Source organism: Peromyscus californicus, unplaced genomic scaffold, assembly GCF_007827085.1.
Source record: "Peromyscus californicus insignis strain IS unplaced genomic scaffold, ASM782708v3 Scaffold_10__1_contigs__length_136768540, whole genome shotgun sequence".
NCBI classification, from domain to species: Eukaryota; Metazoa; Chordata; class Mammalia; order Rodentia; family Cricetidae; genus Peromyscus; species Peromyscus californicus.
In genome coordinates this window covers 136,257,767-136,280,398 of record NW_026294391.1, presented here as the reverse complement: position 1 = coordinate 136,280,398, position 22,632 = coordinate 136,257,767, and the positions used below count along the sequence as shown (strand labels likewise).

Sequence of the window (22,632 nt, the reverse complement as noted above, 5' to 3'; positions counted from 1 at the left end):
CCACATTTTTGTTACCTGTTAATGGAAAACAAGGTTGATTCCTTATTTTAGCTACTATGGATAATATATTGACAAACATGGGTGTGCAGATATGCTGTGATACACAGGTTTAATTTTCCTTTGGTATGTAATATACCCAGAAAGGGCATATGGATAATACAATAGTTTTATATCTTAACATTTTTGAAAGCTCTGTACTGTTTCCCATAAAGACTATACTAATTTACATTCCCACTGTGTCCTGGCCAGCGGGATCTTCAGCAGAGACCCTAGAAGGGGGAATGGCGAATGAAAGGGACAAGAGACACAAAGAATTGACAGTAAGACAGTATTCTGATCAAGCTGCAAAATTTTATTTTTTTCAGGTGGGTTTTATAGTAAGCAGGAAACTTTCTTTGGGAAAAGATTAGGGGACTGTTGAGTTGCCAAGCAACCCAACCAAGCAACCTAACCACAAAACATTGTTACTAATGGTCACTGTAGCAGAAAGATAAGGAAATGTTAAGTTATTTTCTAATAACTCAGGACTTGTCCAGGCATGTCAAAAGTTTCTGATTAGTGGCTCAATACTGGACAACAGAAACTTAACTCAGGCAGGCAATATGGCATGGCTCTTAAAATTGTCCTCAGTACCACTGTTAGTACAATAGTGTTATTTTCAGCATATAGCCTCACTAACTTTTGTGCTTTTTGGTGCTGATTATTGCAATTCTAGCTAGATCAAAATGATATCTCATTGTGGTTTGAATTGGCTTCTTCCTGAGGACTAGTGATGTTTAGCAACTTTTCAGATACCTCTTGACCATTTCATGTGTTCTCTTGAGAAATGTCAATCTAGAATTTTTGCCAACTTTTAATTAGTTGTTTATACTTTAACTATTGAATTTTTGAAGTCCCCTATATATTTAAACAGCCTTACCATTTCAGAAGTGTAGTTAACAAACCATTTATCTCATTCTATAGGTTTTCCTTAACTCTGCTATACTTCTGTATCTTTTGCCATGCAAAAGCACCTTAACATCCTTTAAGTTATCGAGGACTTTAAGTTATCAAGGACCCCAAAGAATATGGATGACATCAAATACTAATTGTATTAGACACTGAGAGCAAGAAATGTTTAAAAATTAAAAAGACAAAAGTACCAGTCCGTTAGTTATGAGGTACATGCCATTATAACATGTCATGCCACTGAACTGGCAAGACAATGGGAATGAAAAAAAGTAACACCTTAGTATTGCTATAAAAATAGTTTTTAATCTCAAAAGCCCATTAAAAAGGGTACCTAGAAACCCCATTGCATGTATCTGTAGACAGTACTTTGACAAGCAATGGACTAGAGGCTTGGTTCTTTGGGTCAGTCTTTTAATTATGTTAGCACATTAAAGGGCTTAGCTGAAACCTTAAACCTTTGTCTTGTAGTCTACCATGAATAAAGGAGAATTTGCAGTCTCCTACAGGACATCTCCAGACACTGTCAGAATCAGTTGGTAGCACAAACTCGATAATGAGATGGAAATGGAATTCACATATGTTTTATCATCCTGGAAGCGTTGTCTCCATCTAAATCATCTCTCAAGAAATTAAATTAGGAGTCATGACAACTCTTGGAATAAAGCCATCATCAGTTTGGTGTTTACAAGAGGAATAATTGCAGACAGATTGCAGAGACTTTTGAGGTCTCATGTAATTCTTAGACACACACACACACACACACACACACACACACACACACACACACACACACCACTGAGAGTCCAAAGGGTTACTGGGTTTGAGTATTCAGGGAACTCATCATTATGGTGACATTTTATTTGTACTAAAGTGTGATTTTATTTGTATGTTAATAAATAAAGTTGCCTGGGGGTCAGGGCTAATAGCAAGCCATAGCAGAAGCTGGGCGTTGGTGGTGCACGCCTTTAATCCCAGCACTTGGGAGGCAGAACTAGGCAGATCTCTGTGTGTTCAAGGATACAGCCAGCATGGAGACACATGCCTTTAATCTCAATACCAACCATAGAAGACCTGGAGGTCTGTATAGATGGGCAGTGATGAGGAGGTCATGTGGTTGGGTTTACAACCAATGAGAAGGCAGAACAGAAAGTCTATATAAAGACAGATACACAGGAAGTAGCTCTCTTGCTGAGGAGGACAGCAGCAGCAGTGAAGGGTGAGGATTTTAGCTCTTAGCTTTTGCTCTGACCTCTTGGGCATCTAACTTTGCAATTGGCTCTGTGTTTCTTATTTAACAAGACGGTTACATCTACACATCATGGTAGATGGTGTGCCTCCAGAGTACTTGATATTACTAAGCAAACTTGTATTTTGGCAATTGGATAGCATTTACAAATATAAACTCTCTTCCTCCATTTCTGCTGATCCTTTCTTATTCCTTCTCTTAAAATATTATAAAAGTTATTTGCAAAACTTTGCCAGACACAATTTAGTGCTTTGCTTCCTTTATGGTTTCAGTGGTGGGGGGCATAGGCATATGATGATTTTTAAAAATATTTTATTCTTTCATCATTTGAGAAATGTATATAATGTATTTTGATCATATTTACCTCCCCATACCCATTACCCTCACTTATCTCCCTCCTACTTCAGCCAAACCCCTTCTCCTTGCCAACAAGTCCTCCTCCTCCTCTCATGTCATCATTGTGACCCATTGAGTTTAAGGTTAAGTGGAGTGGGGATCAGATGGCAAGGTAGAAGAGAGAATATTGGGTGGGATAACTAACACTAAAGACCTTTGGAAAAGCCATATGGAAACCCCTTACTGTAGAAGCTTCCTAAAATACAAGTGTGTGTGTGTGTGTGTGTGTGTGTGTGTGTGTGTGTGTGTGTGTGTTTAAATTGAGTTACCTATAATAAGGGAGACAGTGTCTCTTCCAGGTACTAGATACCATGAAATAAAAACCTCAGTCCCAGGTATGGTTAACACTTTTAAAGTTGTAGGTCAGTGGAGTCCCTTAGATAACCCCCCCCCAACATTATTTGCTATTGCCATTGCTCCTGGTTACCCTCCAGAACTAGATTATAAGACCCTATTGCTGAAGACACTGCATACTTGAGTTGTAGAACATACAGAAATCAAGCTTTTACTAACTGTGAAGCTTCAACCCTACTGGCTAGCTTTTATAGTGCTGGATGGTACTATGCACACCTCCAAGGGAAAAAAAGAATCCCCATATGTTAACTCTACAAGCTATAATAATGACTGACCTGGCAAAATAATCCCACTGTTTTAACTGGCACAAATGCTATGGAAGTAGTCAACCACTTTCTGTTTGGATTTAATACCCACTCTACAAGATGGAACTCATGCCTGGTATCATTACTGGTCAAAAAAAAAAATGGTGACTTGCTAGATCTTTGTCCCTTGGAGAGAACCTAATACTACTATTTTACAAATAGATATAGTAATAAACTGCCCCATAATTTTTGTCTTTATACTCATAGATTAGGTATCTTCCAATCCTCATCAGAGAAATTTATTTTTGCAGTAGGTGGTGATTAATACACAGAGACCCACAACTGGTCAACATACAAAGCAAAATTGCCTATGGAAGTCTCAGCTCCAAGTAGAACAACTATATCACACACACACACACACACACACACACACACACACACACACACACACACACGCATGCACAAGGCACAGGAACCATCTAGGAAGAGGGGATTCTTGCACTCTTCAATGAACTTTGTAAGAAAAGTACTTGCCAGACGTGACAAAGCCATTGCACACAGCACTCACAGTTGTTGTGACTATTTTCAAATGACCAAACCAGCCATAGTGCCCAGCATGGATTAGGGAGAGAGTCATGAATTCCAACCCATACCTGAAGTGTTATTAGCAATTGTTAGCTGCTTGGGGAAGAAGAGATAGTTTTCTTTTGCTGCCTGGGGGACCAACCTCCATCAGCACAGGACTTGAAGGGAATCCATGGAGTTGGCTTACTAAGATGTTTTTTAGCTGAGGGGTAAAGGGAAAGACACTCACACACTCTCTTGATGGTTTTCTGCTTTATTCTTCTTCTGTATTCTCTATTCTTTATTTTCCTAGTGATTTCCTTCTCTCATTTTTGATGTTTTCCTTCTAACTCTATCTTTACTCTTGATTTTTTTTCTAACTCATTTTAAGTCTATCTTTATTCTTTCCCTTACAGCTTATATACCCCAGTAAAATCTTTCAGGCAATATAAAAATTACAATGTGGTTACATTCTATTTTTCAAGTAAATGAATACAAGTAAAAAACAACAGCATGTTTTCCATATCCCTTAACATGACTAAACATTTTAAGTATTACAGGTGAAATGCAAATTATCCCAAGAACCCATGTACATCCATACCCAAGCAACTTGTTATATATTAACAGTGTAAGTAAGCAAGGTATTCTTCTCAGTCAGTTCTTTTACTGGCAGGCTGCGTTTTGTGGTTACAAAGAAAGGACCAATCAATTTATTACTTATTTTGAAAGGTAATCTTTTTTTTTTTTTTTTTTTTTTTTTTTGGTTTTTCGAGACAGGGTTTCTCTGTGTAGCTTTGCGCCTTTCCTGGAACTCACTTGGTAGTCCAGGCTGGCCTCGAACTCACAGAGATCCGCCTGGCTCTGCCTCCCGAGTGCTGGGATTAAAGGCGTGCGCCACCACCGCCCGGCGAAAGGTAATCTTATAAGGAATCTTAAAGGTATCACAAATCTAAACTTTTGTACATGAAAGACAATCAGTCAGCTCCACTTTAAATCTTTAGGGTGCATATCCACTCACTAATAGCTTTTTTTTAATATAAGGAGATTGAAGGCAGAAATGGGTATAAAAAAATTAATCATCACCCTTGTTCATCAACCAGTCCTAGCAAGAAAAGTGTGTTAACTAGCAATAATTGGGCTGCTTTGTTCTTGTTCCCTGGCCTTAATGAGTTCCTCATTCAACTATGTGCCTTTCTAAAACTTTAGATTGTCTTCTTGGGTTTTTCACCTCAAAACAGTTTGACAAAAATATCTAGTCTAATCTTAAGTTATTTTCAAAGCCTTGTTTCAGCTATGATGCACTCTGAAACCTATGAACACAACTCCCAACATTAAGGATAGAAGAATTTAAACTAGCTGGGCCACAGGGACTCAATTGTTTTTCTTAATCATTAACCTAAGCCATAGTCTATACAGCTTCTCAATAGAAACTCATGTATTCTAGCTGTGTGAAACTTCCTTGTTTTATTTTTAATTATCAAAACTATTTAAACTAATATTATCAATTAGACAGTACAACTTAAGAAGAAATTATCTTCATACTAATCCACAGGTAAAAATTCCCAGTAGAATGGGATATTTCCATGAGATAAACACTACATTACAGGCAGTGGGGATCTCTCCACACCCAATCATACCATGCCAGACACCAGAGAAAGATGGCAGCAGCGAACATGTAAAGGCACAGCAGAAGCAAAAGACATTCTGCAGTCTGTGGTTTGGGGGCCTTGCCTATCTGAGATTCACCCATCAGGGATTTTCTTACTGGTGGGCTGACACCTCGAACTTCAATTGCCACTTGCTGTTCCTCTTACATGGCCACTGGCAATTTTCTTCAGGAATATGGTCCCTGAGAGGCTACCCATGCCCCAGTAGATGGTCCTACACCCATGCACATACAAGTAATACTAAGTAGACTCTGGATTTAAAGACTTAAAGACAGAACACATCAAGGTTTGAGGGAAAAGTGGTGGGCAAGCGGAATTGGATGGGAGAGAATGGGGGGGTGTATTTAATCAAAACATATACATCTATGAAATTCTCAAACAATTAAAAATGTAAAACTAATGTTGAAAAAAGAAAATAAGAAAAAAGCTAGTTAACTCATAATCTGTTAGTATACTTAATAAAATTTATCAGCTTTTTGAAACTGGAAAATCCCTCACAACTTGGAAATATTGGCCATTTATCTCACCTTCTTAATGCTATATGTTTTTCTTTATCTGTTACACTTTTGTGTGCAAATTTCTACAGATTGCAAACTCTGTACTCCATGGTGAAAAGAAAGAAATGATAAATGAACTCTGGTATGCTGTGAGGGATCCTCAGGCTAGCTATATCATCATTTGAGGATGTAGGCAAATGTGCCACTCCTACCTCTCTTTTTACTTTGTAATTTATTCTTCTCTCATTCAATGTATCCTGACCGCAGCCTCCCCTGTGGTGGTATTGTGTTCCCCAAAATATTGTGTACCCTAATAAACTTATCTGGGGTCAGAGACAGAAAAGTCACTTGATACAAAGGCTAGAAAATGATGGCAGTCACACCTTTAATCCTAGCACTCCAGAGGTAGAAATCCCTCTGGATCTCTGTGAGTTCATGGCCACGTTGGAAACAGCCAGGCATGGTGACACACACCTTTAATCCCAGAAAGCGAGCCTTTAATCCCAGGGAGTGGTGGTAGAAAGCAGAAAGGTATATAAGGCGTGAGGATCAGAAACTAGCAGCCTTTGGCTGGTTAAGCTTTTAGGTTTTGAACAGCACAGTTCAGCTGAGATTCATTCTGGATGAGGACACAGAGGCTTCCAGTCTGAGGAAACAAGACCAGCTGAGAAGTTGGCCAGGTGAGGTTAGCTGTGGCTTGTTCTGCTTCTCTGACCTTCCAGCATTCACCCCAATAACTGGCCACAGGTTTGATTTTATTAATAAGAACTTTTAAGAGTCCTGCTACACTCCCCCCCTCTCTACTCCTCCAAGTTCCCCCAACTCTCTAAGAATAGACACCAGCAAAACCCTCCAGGGAATTCTGATACACTCCAGGTTGTTTGAGAATCACTCAAGCACAGAGCCCTGTGCTGAATCCTTACTCCCTCCCTTCTCTACTAAATGACCTGAGGCATTCCCCAATCCTATGCTGAGCTTCAGTTTGTTCTGTGAATTTGGATTAGACAGCCTGTAAGGATTCTGCTGCTCACTCAGGAAACAAAAAAAACCCAGAAATTAGGGGTTACTTATAAATCCTCAAAGCCTACCACCAGTGACATACTTCCTCCAGCAAGGCTCTACCTCCTAAAGGTCCCACAACCTTCCCAAATAGTGCAACCAACTGAGAATCAAGTTTTCAAACACATAAGCCTATAGAGCACATTTCATATTCAAACAGCAACACTGCTCAAAATGCTTTTAATGGGAACAACAGCCCCATTCCTATTCTATAAATGGAAAACATACAGGTAAAGAGAGATTAAGCACCTCAGCTAAGGTCACAGAACAGAGTTTAGAAACCTGACACCAAAGCCAAATTTTCTAGTTAGCATGCCATATCATAATAAATGTTAACTTCCTCCCATCTCCACATTTACACAGTCTCTCTAACCATTCATAGTATAACAATAATCATCAGATCCACTTTCAGTTTGCTTAGCAAGATCTTTTAAAAAAGTCCCATGATCATCTAGTTTGACAAATAGTTTGCAAACATTAAAAAGTAATAAAAAGCGTTTTCTAAAAAATGTTATTCAACTCTTCTAGGTTTACTTCTTCCCAAGGTGGAAGCTTGGTAGAAAGAAATCAACTCATTCAGCATTTTCCCCTCCTAACTAGACTCCTAAATACCAGTCAGTTGTTAGATTCAAACCCATTGTCTTTGGCATTTGGGAGATCTACTCAGAGCCAGCTGCTGGTTGAACTTATCTCCTAGTTGTGAGGCCAGGCTCTATTTGTAGCCTGACCTGCATAACCCTGTACCTAGTCAGAGCTAAAGACCCTGGAAGTTTCTGACTTGACGGTGTTTCCTTTTTTACCACCCCCCTCCTTATTTTTGTAATACCAATGGATAAGGGTTAGTGAATTTGTAAATACCTTCACTTTAAACAATGAACCTGGCCTATGACCAGCATTTTACAAAGAATATTTTTGGAACATTCTGCCTTTCAGGAGATTAACTGCTATCTACCACAGTTTGCTTCTAGAGCAGTAAGCCTGATATTTCAACATGGAGATAATTATATGGTCTTTTTTAAATTTTTTATCATTGTTAGCCCTTTTCAGCTTACATTTTATATTTTGCCCATCATTGCCATGTGTTTGGAACTGTGGGCTTTCCATATCATGAACTCACTGTAACTTGAGTGAGAAATCCATACATTACTATGTGGATTTTACTCTTCCATCATTCCTTATATTGGACATACAAAGTATGACTGTATACTTCCTTGATCTGGGCTTATCTTTATAACTGCTTTTGCTCCAGGCTATAAAGCAATATAAAAGTCTTAGATTGAATAATAGATTCCAAACTTCCTTTCCGAAGAGATGAAAGAGGCAGGCATCTTTTACAACTCTGATAAACCATTTTAATTCATTTTGACATGTAGCATGCAGATTAATAGTGGTATTCTAACTTACTTTCTGTGTCAGCAGATAACCATTCCAGTTTAACTGAAGATATAGTCTGGTTAGTTTTTTGCCAACTTGACATAAGCTAGTGTCATCTGGGGAGAGGGAACTTCAACTGAGGAATTTCATCTGTCAGGAAGGGCTGTAGGCAAGTCTGTGGGACATTTCTTGATTAATGATCCATGTGGAAGGGCCCAGCTCACTATAGGCAGTGCCACCCCTGGGCAGGTGGCCCTGGGTTGTATAAGAAAGTAAACTGGGAAAACCACAAGGAACAAGCTAGTAGGCAGCATTCCTTCATGTCCTCTGCTTCAGTTACTGCCTCCAGGTTCTTCCTGGAGTTCCTGCCCTGGCTTCCTTTCTTGGTGGAGTGTACAATGTAAGCTGAGATAAACCTTTTCTTTCCAAATTGATTTTGGTCAGTTTTAACACAGCAACAGAGAAACCAAACTAGGACAGAAACTGATACCAGGAATGTGGAGTATTGCTGTAAATAACTTAACTATGTTTGGGGGAGAATTGTGAAAATGTTTAGAACTTTGGGCTGGAAAAGCCATTGAGTGGTCAAAATTTAGTGGGCTGTTATGTAGAATATTGGAAAATATCAGTGTTGAAAAAAATGCAGACATGGAGGTCTGGCTTGTGAACTTTCAGGGGGAAGCAAAGACTCCATTGGTATGATAAATTTGAATTAAGAATCTCAATTGGCTCTGAAGGATTAGCTGTGATTAACAAGAGACCAGCACAGATCACAAGAGTTAATGTTGTACAAATGTGTGAAGTTAGTGAAAGTTTTTTCTCCATTACCCCATTCTTCACAGTGTACACTTTGATGGTAGCCACTCAGTCCTTCCAATTCTAGTAATTGGTGTCCTCTCTTCATCTGCTTTCTAGCTTTTCTGATGCTTTCATTGAAGTAGGATAGTTTCATGGGAAGAACAAAGACTTGGACTGACCTAGTCTTGAATTCCATCTCTGTCTCTTATTATCTTTTGAGATGCTCTTTTCCTCCCATTAGCCTGTGTCTTCATGTTCAAGAGGGAGCTAATGAATGCATTTCACTCAGGATCTATGATAAAGAACAAAACAGTCATATGTATAAATTACATACTACAGTGAGTAAACACAATGAATAATACATAGTAATTGTTTACTATTGTTGCCAATATTATTAGAAAGGGTATAAGAAAATGCCGTATATACCTCAGAGATGATAAATAGGTGATGAAGCACAAATATGGTAACCTGGCATCTGAACGTCTAGGCCAGAGGATGTAGGGATAGGAAGTTGTTTGGAGGTTTTGGTTACAACCTTTGGTTTCAACCTTAGGGGTTGAAAGCTTAAAGAACAGAAGAGTAAAAGGCTAGTGAGACAAGCAAACTCTGAAGAGTATTGGGGAGAGTGGCCTGTAAGAAATAGGTTTTAGGATGAATGTGACAGGCAAGAAGATGTGCATGATTATGATTAAGATATACTGTACAGGGGGCCTATAAATTCACATATGATTTCATGTCCTCGAGAAAACTTTCTTAATTAAGTTCTTATTGCTCTATTTAAACAGATGGGAAGGACAGGATTTGAAGGAAAAGATTAGAACAGGAGAGGAGGCAGCAACTAAGATTTACATATTAAAGAGCAGATGAATGAGTCACAACTGACTTAGCAGATCTGTGTAGGGCACAAATGAGGAATTGTGATTCCTCAGTGAAAAAGTGAAAAAAAAAAAAAACAAGCAAACAAAAAGACCAGCCTCATTTACAGGCTAGCTCTAAGGATCCTTCAAGAATGCAAAGATAACTCTGGGAGTAAGCATGAAGGTGACTGGACAGCAAAATAATGAAGGCTGTTTGAAAAATGTTTCAGAAGTATATTCATCCCAGATCCCTCTGGTAACAATACTAGTATGTTAGTGGCCACTGCCTTCTCTGAACATAAGTCTAGAGGGTTATTCCATGACAGAAAATAAGTATTCTGGAATAGAAGTCCTGTATCCAGCCTAGGGTTGGACTTCCATACTGAAAATGCATTCTTCAAGCTGTGAATGTCCACCCTTCCTCTCTGATTCTGCCTGTATTCTGGCAGCTGAAAGAGTCTTCTGTGAGTCACCTAATTAATCAAGATGAAAAGGATCTAATGATGGTACTGATATTGAAGATTAACCCAGTAAAGAGTCCATATACATTATGATCAGATAAATAATTTGCATACTGTGAGGGAGAAAAGGACGACGACACCCAAGTAGTTGAGAGTATTTACCACCTAGATGCCAGTGACCATATCACAGGAGCAGCAGATGGCTTGGGGGTGTCAGCCCACCAGGAGGAAAATCTCTGATGGGTGAATCATAGATAGACAAGACCCCAAAACCACAGACTCCAGAATGTCTTTCACTGAAGCATGAATTCTAATTAGTCTTAAAAATAAAAACCAAAAGTCAGATATAGGGGCAAATGCTGGAAGATCAGAGAGAAAAAAGAACAAGCCACAGCCACTACCTCTACTTTGCCAATTTCTCAGCTTGAAAGACAGTGAGCTTCTGTCTCCTACCACCTTATATTCTCCTCTCTACTCAGCCATATCACTTCCTATCTCCACCTCCCCAGTGCTGGCATTAAAGGCATGAGATCCCAAATGCTAGGATTAAAGGTGTGTGCCACGACTGCCTGGTCTCTATGTCTAACTAGTGGCTTAGCTCCCCACTCTGATCTTCAGGCAAGCTTTATTTGTTAGATCACAAACAAAGTATCACACTTTGCTTCTGCTGTGCCTTCACATTTTTGCCACTGCCATCTTCCTCTGGTATCTGGCATGATGTAATGGGTATGAGGAGATCCCCACTGCCAGTAATGTAGTGCGTTTATCTCATGGAAACATCCCATTCTACTGGGCATTTTTACCTGTGGATTAGTATGAAGATGATTTCTTCCTAAGTTGTACTATCTAACTGATAATAATAATAATGTTAGTTAAATAGAGCTTTGATGATTAAAAATAAAACAAGGAAGTGTCACACAGCTAGAACACATGAGTTTCTATTGAGAAGCTGTATAGACTGTGGCCTAGGTTAATGACTAAGAAAAATAATTGAGTCCCTGTAGCCCAGCTAGTTTAAATTCTTCTAATCTTAATGTTGGGAGATGTGTTCACAGATTTCAGAGTGCATCATAGCTGAAACAAGGCTTTGAAAATAACTTAAGATTAGACTAGATGTTTTTGTCAAATAGCTTTGAGCTGAAAAACCCAAGAAGACAAAGTTTTAGAAAGGCACATAGTTGCCTTAAGGTCAGGGAGAAAATACAAAGCAGCCCAATTGTTACTAGCTGATGTACTTTCCATGCTAGGGTTGGTTGGTGATCAAAGGTGATGATTATACCCATTTCTGCCCTCAATCTCCTGAAATAAGAAACTATTGATGAGTGGGTATGCACCCTAAAGATTTAAAGTGGAGCTGACTGATTGTTTCTTCACGTATAAAAGTTTAGATTTGTGATTCCTTTAAGATTCCTTATAAGATTACCTTTCAAGATAAGTAATAAAGTGATTGGTCCTTTCTTTGTAACCACAGAATGCAGCCTGCCAGTAAAAGAATACCTTGCTTGCTTACACTTTTAATCTATAACAAGTTGCTTGGGTATGAATGTACGTGGGTTCTTGGGGTAATTTGTTTTTCACCTGTAATAATGTAAAATGTTTAATCATGTTAAGGGATATGGAAAGCAGGCTTTTTTTTTATTTGTATTAATTGTAATCATTCACTTGAAAAACAGAATGTAGCCATGTAGTGGTATTTGCTCCGCCCATGACCTTGGGCTATACAGCCCAAAGGAGGCGGTGCTTCCTGCTATTGTACATGACCTCTTATAAGGAGCTGGAGAAGGGTCACATGCTCTTTTCTCCCTGCTCCTGCCTGCGAGGTGGATTTGCTCCCGGTCAGATCAGAGGACGACTTCTGCTGTCTACTCCATTCTATAATCGTGAGTGTATTTCCTCAATTTATATCTTAATAAGTTCTGTTCCCCATTTAATAGACTCACATGGATTGATTGTAATAGAGCCACATTGTAATTTTTATATTGCCTGAAAGATTTTGCTGGGGTATATAAGCTGTAAGGGAAAGAATAAAAATAGAGTTAAAATGAGTTAGAAGGAAAACATCAAGAATGGGAGTTAAAAGGAATTAGAAGGAAAACATCAAGAATAAAGATAGAGTTAGAAGGAAAACAACAAGAATGAGAGAAGGAAATCACCAGGAAAGTAAAGAATAGAGAATATAAAGAAGAATAAAGAAAAGGTCTGTCTGAAGGAAACAGTCAAGAGAGTATGTGAGTGTCCTTGTCCCTAAACCCCTCAGATAGAAAGGTCTTAGTACTCACAGATGCCTTGGATTCCCTCTGAGCCCTGCACTGCTGGAGGCTGGCCCTCTTAGCAGCAAAACCTGGACTAATGTCAAATCATTGTATCTCTTATTGCTGTCAGCCTCCCCTCTTAATAGTAGTGGGGAACACAAACTCAAGAGAAAACAACTCACCACACACTCACATAAAATAAAAAAAAAAACAGAAAGGGGGGGAGGGGGAAATTAAAAACCAGAGGGACACATCCTTCCCAACAGATGTGCAAGTACAGTCAGAAACACACAAGACTGTGAGGGCAGGGGGAGAAAATAAGCCAGTGGGACCCCTCCACAAAGTCACTACCCTCAATATAGGAAACGATATACTGAGATAGCTGAAATGCCAGAAAACTAACTCAGATTCCCAATTTTTAAAAGGGCTCAAAAACCACATAGCGGGCACAAAACAACAGGTGAATAAAGTAAGGAAACCAATTCAGAGACAAACCAAAACAGAGACAAGCAATAGTTAGCTAAGTGGATGAAATTCAGCAATTTGGAGTACAAATTCAAAGATGTGGAGGTATCGGGGACTATGGGGGTCCATCCCCTTGATAGTCCCCTCCCAGGGTCTGGGAAGAATCTACAACCAGCTGATAATTAATCTTTGAGGATAAGAAATGAATCTAAGCCAGGCGGTGGTGGCGCATGCCTTTAATCCCAGCACTCAGGACGCAGAGGCAGGTGGATCTCTGTGAGTTCGAGGCCAGCCTGGTCTACAGATCTACAGAGCGAGATCCAGGAAAGGCGCAAAGCTACACAGAGAAACCCTGTCTTGAAAAACAAAACAAAACAAAACGAAAAGAAAAGAAAAGAAATGAATCTACATACACGAAACTCCTAGTCTATACATTTTATTATTCTGTGTCAGTTCTCTCTCTACAAGCTTCTATTCTGCTCTCATGTCTAGCTCCTTTCTTGCCTGATTTCTCTCTATATTTATCTGCTGTTCCCTCTAAGTTCTATCTTAATTCTCTCATCTTAGTTCTGCCCCATCTAGGTTCTCATCCATCTAGTTCATTCCCATCTTAGCTCTTCTCTCATCTCCTTCTCTCTCATCTTGTTCTTTCCCACCTGGCTCTTCCTCATCTTCCATCTTGTTCCTCTAGTCCTCTCTTCTAGCCCTTCAATCCAGTTCTTCCCCATCTCAGTACATTCCTCTCCAGTTCTTACCCATCTAGTTCTTCCGTTTTCTTTTTTCCCCTCTCTCTCTCCTCCTCTCAGTCTCCTTATTCTCTCCGTTCTCCCCAAGTCTCTCAGGAATCCAGTTATAAACCCAAGCAATAGCAACCCTCTGGCAGAGCAAGGTCACCAGGCTTGAATTCTTACAGGGTCATAAAGGCAGATAAGAGTTTTCCTCAGGCAGTGACCGCCAGGCTTTCTTTTTTTTTTTTTGTTTTTTTTGTTTTTTTTTTGGTTTTTCGAGACAGGGTTTCTCTGTGTAGCTTTGCGCCTTTCCTGGAACTCGCTTTGGAGACCAGGCTGGCCTCGAACTCACAGAGATCCGCCTGGCTCTGCCTCCCGAGTGCTGGGATTAAAGGTGTGCGCCACCACCGCCGCCGCCCGGCCCAGGCTTTCTTTTATAACCAAAAAGGGGAGTGGTGAAGGAGGAGGTCAACTGAGAACTAATGATTGGTTAGTATATCAAAAAGGGAATTTATGTGCTCAAGCTACAGTCCTAGAAGTGGTTAGGTAAGAAGTTAGGAGTCTATAGTGTTAGTAAAACTGTATAAGAAAGGAGGGTCTCAGCTTGAATTGCACAAGAAATAAAGCTATCCGCCTGACCTAAGAGACAGGCGTTGTTTCCGTAAGGGTATCACCTTAATTCAGGAGATCGTTTGGCCTTGGATGCTTGATAGGTATTTTAGATAAATACACTGTTAGGAGTTCTTGGAAGCACACAAGAAAATCATTTTAGGAACCAGCTAATATATATACAAAAGCTAAAATATCACCAAGATTTCTTAAGCCATGGCTTGACTTTCGGAAAAGTCCTTGACTTTTCCAAGTAGTAGCTTTTGTGATAGTAGCTGAATTCCATTACATTTTCCTGCAGCTTGCAGCATGGAGGAAAAAAAAAATCAACAAGGAAATTGAGACTCTGAGGGAAAATAGAAAAAAGAACAGAAGTGTTGGAAATGAATCAATCAAATGAAAAACACAGTGTAACGCACCATCAACAGACAAAACCAACCAGAAGAATGAATTTCAGGGATGGAAGGCTGGTTGAGACAATAACATATTCAGGCATAAATAAAGAAAAAAACAACAGTAATGAGCATGACCAAGTCTTTCAAGAATTCTGGCATATGTTCAAGGGACCCAATCTAAGAATCTACATGGTAGAAGGAGTTGAAATAAAAATCTAAAGGCAAAGACAATTTATTCAGTGGAATTATGATGGAAATTTCCCCAAACTTAAAGAAATAAATGGACATCCAAACGCAAGAGGCATTTAGAACTCCAAATACTCATCATCAGAGACAAACCTCTCCACAACATATCATATACAAGATGTCAAAAATACAAAGCAAAAACAAACAAACAAACAACAACAACAAAAACCATTAAAAGTTGTAAGGGCTGGGAATAGTGGTGCATGCCAGTAATCCCAGCACTCAGGGCAGAGGGTGGGAAAGATTGCTGTACGTTGGAGGTTTGGCCTGGTCTACACAGCAAGTTCCAAGCCATCCAGGGGTACATAGTGAGATTCTGACTCAAGCAAACTTGTAAGGGGAAAAAAAAAATCCCAACTCAGCAACAAAAGCAAACACCACACTAAAGAATAGCCTCAGATCTCTGGTCAGCAACCCTTGGAGACTGAGCAATACACCTCTGGGGGAACAATGAGTCATTGAAGAAATCAAGGAGAAAATTTTAAATTCCCACTGCTTGGGCGGAGGATATGGCTCAGTGAGTAAAGTGGTGGCTGTGCAAGCACAGGGGCCTGAGTTCGAATCCCCAGCACCCAGGTAAAAGCTGAGCACGGCAACTTCACCTGTAACTCCAGCAGTGGCAGAGGTGTGCAGGAACAGGTGGATACCTGGGGCCTGTTGGCCACCCAGTTTATCTGAAATAGCGGGCTCCATGTTCAGTGAGAGACCCTGTCTCAAAAAATGAGATGGAGAGCAACCGAAGACACCTGGCCAAAGTGTTGAGGTGACCACAGCAACCCTAGCGGACTTCGACCAATGAGGGGTCGCTAGGATACGCAGCCAGACGCAGAGGGGGCCCTTGGGATCAGCCTGGAGGCCCAGAGCCCAGCAGGCCAGCAGAGAGCCGCCAGGTGGAGCAGAACCAGCCTGTGAGGTCGCACTCCGAGGCCAGCATGCCCAGGACCAGACAGGGCAGCCGTCGAGGGTCGTCGTCGTCTCGCCGCTCCCGCACCTCCAGAGCCGAGCTGACCTTCTCTGTGAGCCTGGTGGAACACCGTCTTCGGGAGGGCGGCCATGCCCGGCGGCTGAGCGAAACGGTGCCCATCTTGCTGACTGCCATCCTGGAGTTCCTGACCCGCAGGCTGCTGGAGCTGGCAGGCAATGAGGCCCAACGCCGAGGCGCACAGAGGCTCATCACCCCGGAGCTGCTGGACGTGACTGTCTACAATAACACGCTGCTCAGCGAACTGTTCCAATTCGCCACCATCTCCCAGGTGGCCCCGGCTGGTCGCCCCCGTCGTGGGCGTCGACGTCAACGCTAGCTACTACCTGCTGCTGCTGTTGCTGCTGCTGGCTGGCTCTGGGTTGCTGACCTGCCCATCCGCCCCAATCTACCCACCGAGCATCAGTTCATCCCGCCCAAACTTTGCCACAGACAGCCCTGCGAGGCTGGTCAGCCTCGTCCCTTCCTTCTCCCTGTTGTGCTCTTATTAAAGCTTTAGTTCGAGAACCCCATAGGTTTGCTTCCCTGGCTTTTCCTTTGGCACGGGGTGGGGGTGGGGGTGGGGGCAGAGGGTGAGGTGGGCCTAGTTGGAGGAACACAGCGGGTGGGAGTGGTGCTGGGGTGCAGGTGACCTACAGGCTGGTTTCCCTAGTTTTTCCTTTGGGCATGAGGTGGGAGCGAGTGGAAGGTAGGGGAAGAAGGTCAGGGTGGCCTAGTGTGGCAACACAGTGGTGTTTGGGGTGCAGGTGTGGAAGGCAGGCGGGCAGGGATGGTGGAGGAACAGCCGCTTTGGAGGGAGACAAGGGGGACCTGGATGGGGGTACCCCCATGCACCTCTTGGCCCTGAACCAGCCTGGGCCAGCCTGGCCAGCTGCATCAGAAAGATGGCCTTCTCATGGGAGACCACAGAGCAGAGACGACCCACGTGCAAAGGCGGCCTTTTGGCTGGGGATGCAGACGTGAACAGAACAGTGGCACGTCAGGAATAATAGGGTCATGGAGGATCACGATGCTAGTTTTTGTTATGACTGATCCTAGGATGGTCCGCAAGATCTGCCAGGAGGCTGCCTTGGCAATGGCTGTAAATGATGTGAAAGCTAGCAATGGCTCCCGCCAGGCCAGGGCCAGTTCTAGCCTGCACAGGCTGGTCTCGGGTTTGTGGAGGCCACAAGGGTCCCAGTGCTAGGCCCCGCACCACACACAGTCATTTGCATACTTGGCGGACACTGGGCCCCGCCAGCCCATCAATCAGCGTCACCCAGGCCCCGCCCCCACAGGCTGTTATTTACATACGGGTCCTGTGGCCAGATACCATCCGACCTCCCTGACTAGGTTACTGCAGTGGCCCTGCCCGCCTCATCAGCTCTCTTTGCATATCACCGTGGCAACGGGTGAGCGCTGGGGCGCCTGCTGCAGCCACAGCGGAGAGGGAAGTGACGCAAGCCCTATCCCAGTCTGGGTGGTGGCTGTGCCCGCCCACGCGCCCCAACTGGAAGGTAGGAGGCCGCTCTGATCCGTGGTCCAACTCTGATCGTTAGGATTTCTTGGATCGCTTCTGGCAGGTGTCCAACAATCTCAAGACGAGCTTCCAATGGGATGCTGTGGCCCTGCCCAGAGTCTATTAATCCCAAACATGGAGGGAGAAAGACCACCGGCCCAAATATTCTTGGCCAAGTTAACTAAAACAAGCCTTTTATTTCTGTAGACACGTTGACTCCCCGCAAGGTGGGTTGCATGAGGTCAGCATTCGATGTGAAGAAGACAGACAATGCTTTTGTAGCTTAGGGGGATGGGGTTTTAAATTGTGGATATGGCGGATAAAATAGGTGGGGTTACAGAATATAAGCCTAACAATTTAGTCCTAACGACTCACGGAAACAAAGACATGGCTGCCAGGTATCTCAAGAAGTCCAAGGCATCTAAGACAGGTCACCACAGTCACTCAGCCCACCTTCCTGTTGGCCGCCAGCTGCCAGCCGGGCCTCCTACCTTCCAGTTGGGGCGCGTGGGCGGGCACAGCCACCACCCAGACTGGGATAGGGCTTGCGTCACTTCCCTCTCCGCTGTGGCTGCAGCAGGCGCCCCAGCGCTCACCCGTTGCCACGGTGATATGCAAAGAGAGCTGATGAGGCGGGCAGGGCCACTGCAGTAACCTAGTCAGGGAGGTCGGATGGTATCTGGCCACAGGACCCGTATGTAAATAACAGCCTGTGGGGGCGGGGCCTGGGTGACGCTGATTGATGGGCTGGCGGGGCCCAGTGTCCGCCAAGTATGCAAATGACTGTGTGTGGTGCGGGGCCTAGCACTGGGACCCTTGTGGCCTCCACAAACCCGAGACCAGCCTGTGCAGGCTAGAACTGGCCCTGGCCTGGCGGGAGCCATTGCTAGCTTTCACATCATTTACAGCCATTGCCAAGGCAGCCTCCTGGCAGATCTTGCGGACCATCCTAGGATCAGTCATAACAAAAACTAGCATCGTGATCCTCCATGACCCTATTATTCCTGACGTGCCACTGTTCTGTTCACGTCTGCATCCCCAGCCAAAAGGCCGCCTTTGCACGTGGGTCGTCTCTGCTCTGTGGTCTCCCATGAGAAGGCCATCTTTCTGATGCAGCTGGCCAGGCTGGCCCAGGCTGGTTCAGGGCCAAGAGGTGCATGGGGGTACCCCCATCCAGGTCCCCCTTGTCTCCCTCCAAAGCGGCTGTTCCTCCACCATCCCTGCCCGCCTGCCTTCCACACCTGCACCCCAAACACCACTGTGTTGCCACACTAGGCCACCCTGACCTTCTTCCCCTACCTTCCACTCGCTCCCACCTCATGCCCAAAGGAAAAACTAGGGAAACCAGCCTGTAGGTCACCTGCACCCCAGCACCACTCCCACCCGCTGTGTTCCTCCAACTAGGCCCACCTCACCCTCTGCCCCCACCCCCACCCCCACCCCGTGCCAAAGGAAAAGCCAGGGAAGCAAACCTATGGGGTTCTCGAACTAAAGCTTTAATAAGAGCACAACAGGGAGAAGGAAGGGACGAGGCTGACCAGCCTCGCAGGGCTGTCTGTGGCAAAGTTTGGGCGGGATGAACTGATGCTCGGTGGGTAGATTGGGGCGGATGGGCAGGTCAGCAACCCAGAGCCAGCCAGCAGCAGCAACAGCAGCAGCAGGTAGTAGCTAGCGTTGACGTCGACGCCCACGACGGGGGCGACCAGCCGGGGCCACCTGGGAGATGGTGGCGAATTGGAACAGTTCGCTGAGCAGCGTGTTATTGTAGACAGTCACGTCCAGCAGCTCCGGGGTGATGAGCCTCTGTGCGCCTCGGCGTTGGGCCTCATTGCCTGCCAGCTCCAGCAGCCTGCGGGTCAGGAACTCCAGGATGGCAGTCAGCAAGATGGGCACCGTTTCGCTCAGCCGCCGGGCATGGCCGCCCTCCCGAAGACGGTGTTCCACCAGGCTCACAGAGAAGGTCAGCTCGGCTCTGGAGGTGCGGGAGCGGCGAGACGACGACGACCCTCGACGGCTGCCCTGTCTGGTCCTGGGCATGCTGGCCTCGGAGTGCGACCTCACAGGCTGGTTCTGCTCCACCTGGCGGCTCTCTGCTGGCCTGCTGGGCTCTGGGCCTCCAGGCTGATCCCAAGGGCCCCCTCTGCGTCTGGCTGCGTATCCTAGCGACCCCTCATTGGTCGAAGTCCGCTAGGGTTGCTGTGGTCACCTCAACACTTTGGCCAGGTGTCTTCGGTTGCTCTCCATCTCATTTTTTGAGACAGGGTCTCTCACTGAACATGGAGCCCGCTATTTCAGATAAACTGGGTGGCCAACAGGCCCCAGGTATCCACCTGTTCCTGCACACCTCTGCCACTGCTGGAGTTACAGGTGAAGTTGCCGTGCTCAGCTTTTACCTGGGTGCTGGGGATTCGAACTCAGGCCCCTGTGCTTGCACAGCCACCACTTTACTCACTGAGCCATATCCTCCGCCCAAGCAGTGGGAATTTAAAATTTTCTCCTTGATTTCTTCAATGACTCATTGTTCCCCCAGAGGTGTATTGCTCAGTCTCCAAGGGTTGCTGACCAGAGATCTGAGGCTATTCTTTAGTGTGGTGTTTGCTTTTGTTGCTGAGTTGGGATTTTTTTTTTCCCCTTACAAGTTTGCTTGAGTCAGAATCTCACTATGTACCCCTGGATGGCTTGGAACTTGCTGTGTAGACCAGGCCAAACCTCCAACGTACAGCAATCTTTCCCACCCTCTGCCCTGAGTGCTGGGATTACTGGCATGCACCACTATTCCCAGCCCTTACAACTTTTAATGGTTTTTGTTGTTGTTGTTTGTTTGTTTGTTTTTGCTTTGTATTTTTGACATCTTGTATATGATATGTTGTGGAGAGGTTTGTCTCTGATGATGAGTATTTGGAGTTCTAAATGCCTCTTGCGTTTGGATGTCCATTTATTTCTTTAAGTTTGGGGAAATTTCCATCATAATTCCACTGAATAAATTGTCTTTGCCTTTAGATTTTTATTTCAACTCCTTCTACCATGTAGATTCTTAGATTGGGTCCCTTGAACATATGCCAGAATTCTTGAAAGACTTGGTCATGCTCATTACTGTTGTTTTTTTCTTTATTTATGCCTGAATATGTTATTGTCTCAACCAGCCTTCCATCCCTGAAATTCATTCTTCTGGTTGGTTTTGTCTGTTGATGGTGCGTTACACTGTGTTTTCATTTGATTGATTCATTTCCAACACTTCTGTTCTTTTTTCTATTTTCCCTCAGAGTCTCAATTTCCTTGTTGATTTTTTTTTTCCTCCATGCTGCAAGCTGCAGGAAAATGTAATGGAATTCAGCTACTATCACAAAAGCTACTACTTGGAAAAGTCAAGGACTTTTCCGAAAGTCAAGCCATGGCTTAAGAAATCTTGGTGATATTTTAGCTTTTGTATATATATTAGCTGGTTCCTAAAATGATTTTCTTGTGTGCTTCCAAGAACTCCTAACAGTGTATTTATCTAAAATACCTATCAAGCATCCAAGGCCAAACGATCTCCTGAATTAAGGTGATACCCTTACGGAAACAACGCCTGTCTCTTAGGTCAGGCGGATAGCTTTATTTCTTGTGCAATTCAAGCTGAGACCCTCCTTTCTTATACAGTTTTACTAACACTATAGACTCCTAACTTCTTACCTAACCACTTCTAGGACTGTAGCTTGAGCACATAAATTCCCTTTTTGATATACTAACCAATCATTAGTTCTCAGTTGACCTCCTCCTTCACCACTCCCCTTTTTGGTTATAAAAGAAAGCCTGGGCCGGGCGGCGGCGGTGGTGGCGCACACCTTTAATCCCAGCACTCGGGAGGCAGAGCCAGGCGGATCTCTGTGAGTTCGAGGCCAGCCTGGTCTCCAAAGCGAGTTCCAGGAAAGGCGCAAAGCTACACAGAGAAACCCTGTCTCGAAAAACCAAAAAAAAAACAAAAAAAAACAAAAAAAAAAAAAGAAAGCCTGGCGGTCACTGCCTGAGGAAAACTCTTATCTGCCTTTATGACCCTGTAAGAATTCAAGCCTGGTGACCTTGCTCTGCCAGAGGGTTGCTATTGCTTGGGTTTATAACTGGATTCCTGAGAGACTTGGGGAGAACGGAGAGAATAAGGAGACTGAGAGGAGGAGAGAGAGAGGGGAAAAAAGAAAACGGAAGAACTAGATGGGTAAGAACTGGAGAGGAATGTACTGAGATGGGGAAGAACTGGATTGAAGGGCTAGAAGAGAGGACTAGAGGAACAAGATGGAAGATGAGGAAGAGCCAGGTGGGAAAGAACAAGATGAGAGAGAAGGAGATGAGAGAAGAGCTAAGATGGGAATGAACTAGATGGATGAGAACCTAGATGGGGCAGAACTAAGATGAGAGAATTAAGATAGAACTTAGAGGGAACAGCAGATAAATATAGAGAGAAATCAGGCAAGAAAGGAGCTAGACATGAGAGCAGAATAGAAGCTTGTAGAGAGAGAACTGACACAGAATAATAAAATGTATAGACTAGGAGTTTCGTGTATGTAGATTCATTTCTTTTCTTTTCTTTTCGTTTTGTTTTGTTTTGTTTTTCAAGACAGGGTTTCTCTGTGTAGCTTTGCGCCTTTCCTGGATCTCGCTCTGTAGATCTGTAGACCAGGCTGGCCTCGAACTCACAGAGATCCACCTGCCTCTGCGTCCTGAGTGCTGGGATTAAAGGCATGCGCCACCACCGCCTGGCTTAGATTCATTTCTTATCCTCAAAGATTAATTATCAGCTGGTTGTAGATTCTTCCCAGACCCTGGGAGGGGACTATCAAGGGGATGGACCCCCATAGTCCCCGATACCTCCACATCTTTGAATTTGTACTCCAAATTGCTGAATTTCATCCACTTAGCTAACTATTGCTTGTCTCTGTTTTGGTTTGTCTCTGAATTGGTTTCCTTACTTTATTCACCTGTTGTTTTGTGCCCGCTATGTGGTTTTTGAGCCC

General features: G+C 43.7%; 2 protein-coding genes and 1 long non-coding RNA gene across 3 annotated transcripts; 1 reads left to right on the top strand and 2 right to left on the bottom strand.

The window, feature by feature from the left end:
* Positions 1 to 5,017: 5,017 nt before the first annotated feature.
* LOC128113382 (uncharacterized) lies at positions 5,018 to 15,878 on the bottom strand. Its single transcript, XR_008219428.1, has 2 exons — positions 15,767 to 15,878; positions 5,018 to 9,443 (listed from the first exon to the last, which is right to left on the bottom strand). It is a non-coding gene; the product is annotated as an uncharacterized LOC128113382 (long non-coding RNA).
* A 218-nt stretch (positions 15,879 to 16,096) lies between these two features.
* Positions 16,097 to 16,658, top strand: LOC128113380 (histone H2A-Bbd type 2/3-like). The gene has a single exon (XM_052743028.1). The coding sequence runs from the start codon at positions 16,097 to 16,099 to the stop codon at positions 16,463 to 16,465; it is 369 nt and encodes a 122-aa protein (XP_052598988.1). The 3' UTR covers positions 16,466 to 16,658.
* A 2,461-nt stretch (positions 16,659 to 19,119) lies between these two features.
* Positions 19,120 to 20,848, bottom strand: LOC128113373 (histone H2A-Bbd type 2/3-like). The gene has a single exon (XM_052743014.1). It carries the CDS (start codon positions 19,679 to 19,681, stop codon positions 19,313 to 19,315), a length of 369 nt encoding a protein of 122 aa, XP_052598974.1. The 5' UTR covers positions 19,682 to 20,848; the 3' UTR covers positions 19,120 to 19,312.
* Positions 20,849 to 22,632: the final 1,784 nt, after the last annotated feature.

Coding starts and splice junctions, on each gene's coding strand:
- LOC128113373 (XM_052743014.1), bottom strand. CDS start 19,681: ATGCCCAGGACCAGACAGGGCAGCCGTCGAGGGTCGTCGTCGTCTCGC.
- LOC128113380 (XM_052743028.1), top strand. CDS start 16,097: ATGCCCAGGACCAGACAGGGCAGCCGTCGAGGGTCGTCGTCGTCTCGC.